The 5,000-nt window shown below is 38.2% G+C and overlaps 1 protein-coding gene across 2 annotated transcripts in view; it reads right to left on the bottom strand.

The window, feature by feature from the left end:
• Window positions 1-1,992: 1,992 nt before the first annotated feature.
• Window positions 1,993-5,000, bottom strand: part of LOC119579576 (protein TsetseEP-like) — a 47,448-nt gene continuing 44,440 nt past the window's right edge. Inside the window, exons 6-7 of one of the 2 annotated variants that reach the window (XM_037927491.1) lie at window positions 4,276-4,374; window positions 1,993-2,610 (exon numbers count right to left, since the gene is read on the bottom strand). In XM_037927491.1, coding sequence (XP_037783419.1) covers window positions 2,560-2,610; window positions 4,276-4,374 — 150 coding nt within the window. In that variant the 3' untranslated portion in view covers window positions 1,993-2,559. The remainder of the gene's footprint in view (window positions 2,611-4,275; window positions 4,375-5,000) is intronic. The other variant, XM_037927492.1, reaches the window with a different exon arrangement.

Genomic DNA, 5,000 nt, shown 5'->3' on the forward strand with positions numbered 1-5,000 from the left:
GCACTGATTATTATTATTATTATTATTTTTTTTTTTTTACTAATCGCCAAGTCTATCTGTGAACCGAGTTTGTCATTTCTTTTCTTCCACAAGCCTTAGAAATGCAGCCGCTAGTCTCATATTGTCATGCTATAAGGCGTTGTCACATATTGTTATTCTTAATCATCAGTAATTCACATCTGCTATACTTGTGAGTCTTGCAGTAGCTATCAGTTGGCCCTTCTTATGAATGCACATATCCTCACTGCGTCTTACGAACAGTGCATTGAGGATATATCTTACTTTTTTATCTTCACGTAACTGGCAAATGCCCAGTATTGAAAGCTCAATTTGTAGCAGCGAGGTAGGAGGAAAAATACAAAGCATCATGTTTTTTCTTCTCCAAATCCTTCTAGGTGTCAAAAATATTTCAGTTTAATGCATGTTCAGCTCCATTCCTCGTACTTCGGAAGGTCAGACGCGCCATCGTGACGTAGGTCAGTAACAGCTGCAGACCAATCGCCCAAGTCCGTCGTTCATTCACTCATTCATTTGAGATCTGCCAAGTTCTGGCTTCGCCCGGGCCTTCATACATATGGCCCGACCTGTGTCAGCTATTTATGGCTGTTTCATTTTGTTCTCGCCACAGCCGCTCGACCCAAGCCTCCGGCCTAGTACAGTGGTAACGTGTCGGCCTCTCCTTCGAGGGGTCGGCGATTCGCGCCCCGCCCAGGCGCGAGAACTTGCAATGTCGCCTCTAAGTTACTGCTGAGGCTGCACACCACGGCGGGTAAGCACTAAACTCAGTCAAGTCAGCACCAGCGGACATACTCTAATCGAATCGGCATTAATCGGCATAGCCCGGGCGAGGTTCAGTTACGCATATCTGGCATATCATTATCCTTATCACTCGGCGTACAGTCTGCAGCCTATTTCAACTACTTAATTCTCTCTTTATTAAAGGGAAGGGTTGACGGGGATGACAACACAATAAGAAGCCTACCGCCAGACCAGACAGACTATACTAAATATGGCCACCGTTGTCCAAATCTTATCACATACCTAGGGTCTCCTACACAGCAAATGTCCATGTTATCCATAACAAGGATCTCGAGTGAATGATATCCCATAAAGGGTCATGACGCATTCCTCGGCATTCCAACCAAGTCATCTCAGGATACGGCAACTGTCGTACAGTTTTGACTCTTCTTTTAAGGAAAATGGTGCTAATCCAAGTTAGACCTCCAGGTTTGGTATGCTTTCTTTCCACGCTTAAAGGGACGGTAAGGCTAACGTGAAACATAGTGTACTATCACTTTATCAGAAAATCAGTTGCGGTTGCTGTAAACTGTGTATTATCGGTTTCTTTGACTTAGTCTGAGTCGCCCATTTAATGAGAAAAAGCTTTTGCTTCACTTGATTAATAAATAAATGAATAAATGAATAAATGATTAAATAAATAAATAAATAAATAAATATATATATATATGTATATGTATATATATATATATATATATATATATATATATATATATATATATATATATATATATATATATATATATATATGTATATATATAGACTGTAAAACCATATCTTTTATTTTCTCATTTTTCACTTTCCGAATGTGATTTATACAGTATAGTATAGAACATAACCCGTTTGTCAAAACTTTTTCATAGGGATAAAAAGCGCCTTTTTTATTCTTAGGTTGGCAGAAATAAAACATTATTGAAATTATTTTCTTTCTTTTTTATTAGAAAATCTTAGGTAATAACATACTTAAAATACTGTATAAGGGGGCATAACGTAGGGAGGTGTTGTATAAAAAAGAAATATGTAGAGTATACAGCACACTAGTACAAATAAGAAATGAAGTGGGAAGTTCTTACCCAAAAGCCAATGTCAGTCTGGAATGAACCTTAACATGCAAAAATTTTATCTCCCTTTCTTTCTTTCTCTCTTCTTCTCTCTCTCTCTCTCTCTTTCTCTCTCTCTCTCTCTCTCTCTCTCTCTCTCTCTTTCTCTCTCTCTCTCTCTCTCTCTCTCTCTCTCTCTCTCTCTCTCTCTCTCTCTCAATCATTGGCTTTTGTCTTCGGTTGTTTTTCCTACAAATCAACAGAAATTTTATACTAAACGCGTTTTATATCAAGCACTGTGTTCTGCGAGTTTATACATGAAATAAGACCCTTTGATACATCCATATATCGTGAAAAGACAACCTATTTAGTAAGAAAAAATAAAATTTCATAAATAATCAGCACGGTATCAGGTATTCATCATATGAAGTTTGGAGGGAATCGTGTATCTTAAAAGAGGTTGAGAAAAATCAACACATTTATACTCATCATCCCCAAACCACACAGACAAGACCACCTTACTTTGTACTACCCACCAAATGAAATTTTACGGTATCCTACAACCTGCATGTTTTAACATCACGAGACCCGGAAGGAAATATCCACCCACATTGTGACTAAAGGGCCTTTAGACACACGAAAGGCCTAGATCGAGCGTGAAAGTTATCCCCCCCCAACACCTTCCCCTCCCGTCTTGTCCTGCAAGAGTTTTTTTCCGGAACTAAAGAGCTTCATTCTCCTCGGTTGCTAGAAAACTCTCCGTCGCCGTATCCTGTGGAAAAAACATAAATTAGCTATTAGCTTCATAATGTTTCCTAGCAATACTGTATTGACAATCAGTGTGATTTTTATTGTTATCGTTATTGTTAGTACTGTTATCAGAATAACAGCAATGGTAATATTAAAATAACTATATTTAGCTTTATAATTCAACTTTATCTTTTTCATCACTTATTCCCACTTGCACTGCCGTACTGTTGATAATAATCATTACTAATTATTGCTATTACTGCTATTATTAGTGTTATCCTTTTCACACATCTCGAGCTACTGCACACGTGAAGTGATTTTCTCATCCTCATCAGACCCTGGCTTCTGCAACCCTAAAGGTTGCACAAGATATTGCTTGTGAGTTCTGCTCTCGACACGTTTTTTTTTAAATGGACAGCAAATAGTCACTGCTGTACCTCTTACTAACATGGTGCAGTTAACCTTAATAAGTCGGCCAAAACAGTTATATTAAATGTCAAAATCCAATAAATAACTAGTGTCTACGATAATGCATTCCAATCCGCTAGTTTCCATTGTAATATCCATAACGATATATCAAACTTCGAAACAAAACGCCGACATAATGTTATATAGTACCTCACAGTACAGAAAGTGACACTACAGTGATATAAGATAAGTTGACCCCACCGTTTTCCTGGCCTCAGGTGAGTGAGGTTCGGGAAATAAACTGTAAATTAGCGTATCATCATGCAGTATCATGGAGTAAGTGTTATGAATCTGATGCCTCGTTATGAAATGTCGACTCCTACATTTTCCTATCCCTAATTTGGAAAAGGCGGGAGAAGCAGCTGGAGAACTCAAAGCTGCTGTGTGCTGAGTTGATCGCTGCGGGATGGGAGGGGATCCGACTGCGGCTCGAGTGGCAGTTTCCCGCTCCTTAAACAGCCACAAAGCCAAAATTAACAATTTCATTGAACACATTTGAAAAACAAAAATAAAAGATCAGTAACTTCTCAACAATGATGAAATGGAAAATTGTACCGCAAGAGAGGAATCCTACCTATAAAACATGCTTTCATTCCATTCCTGTTCTGATTATGAAACGGTATGACTCGAAATGTCGCATTTTAGGAATCTCTTCTTACTGTGGCTGCGTTTTATTTCATACTTAATGATAAAATCACGTTTTTCAAAGTGGGTTCAACGGATTTTTGGGTTGGCTTGGTATTTGTCATCAGATAATGATATAACAAAATACGGGTGATAGTCGATTTTCGTCACAAATCACGTATTTTTAAATGAGATTTTTTGCCTTTCTACTTTTACGCCAGATTTCGTGGAACAGACTATAAGAGATCGTTATTAGAAGACTGTAGAATTCCTTAACATAATATAACACTGTGAGTCGAATTAATTTTACTTAATAAAACAAAATCGAATCACTGATTAATTGATCCCATTGTTAATTTTCTCTATGAAACTTAACCTAATCTCTCCCGCCTCTCCATGCTTTTTCGCATTTGGCAATCTCTCTTATATCTGACTATTTCCTCTTCCCATTTTTCATAATCCTCCGCTTCTGTTGCTTTTCTCTCCAGTTCTCCTCTATGGAATATTTTTACAATTATGCTCCCTCGCCCCTCGCCACCCGCCTGCCTCCCCAAACAGACCCTTTCCCTCCCCGCCCTCTTCCGCAATCGCTCACCTTCTCCACCTCCTCCGCGGGCGCCATCGTCGTGGGGTCGAACATGACGTCACTGGCCTCGACTATGACGTCATTATTTTCATGCATAGCCTCGTTGTCCTGGAAAGACCGATACTGATTAATATAAAGTAAAAACTGGCATTAGATAAGATTGTACAAAGAAACTGAAATTGATAGGCACTGTCTTTCAGACAGAGAAGAAATATAATCGTGACATTACTAAATACTAAATAAATATAATTGTGACATTACTATATATATAAACACGAAGTTATACTCATTTCATGTTTCATATATGAACCCAAGCGCTTACCCGTCTATTTCCATAGCTAAGAGGCTTAAGTGCATCTACTCTACGGCTTATAATCAAGGCCTGTGCAATAACGTCACGAATCGGAAACATACTTAGATGATCTTAGAGGCGTAAGGCTTGCGTGAGTCAAGTTTTTTGTAACAAATATAAACTAAGAAGATGCAAATGAGGGCAAACAATAAGCACAGTAAAGTACAACATGCATAAGCCAGAGAAATCCAAAATTGTTATGTAAGGAACAAAACTCTGGAAATAGGCCGCACGCTAATTAAATACAGTTTCTTGACAGGCATCATTATCAATATCTCAACACATTATCAGCAGGTACATGTTATTTATTGCTTACGAAACCTAATGTTAGGTAAAAGCTTCGACCATTTGTGTTATCGACAGCAGAAAAGTCTAGAAATGG

The sequence above is a fragment of the Penaeus monodon genome, chromosome 12 (genome assembly GCF_015228065.2).
Source record: "Penaeus monodon isolate SGIC_2016 chromosome 12, NSTDA_Pmon_1, whole genome shotgun sequence".
Taxonomy (NCBI): Eukaryota; Metazoa; Arthropoda; class Malacostraca; order Decapoda; family Penaeidae; genus Penaeus; species Penaeus monodon.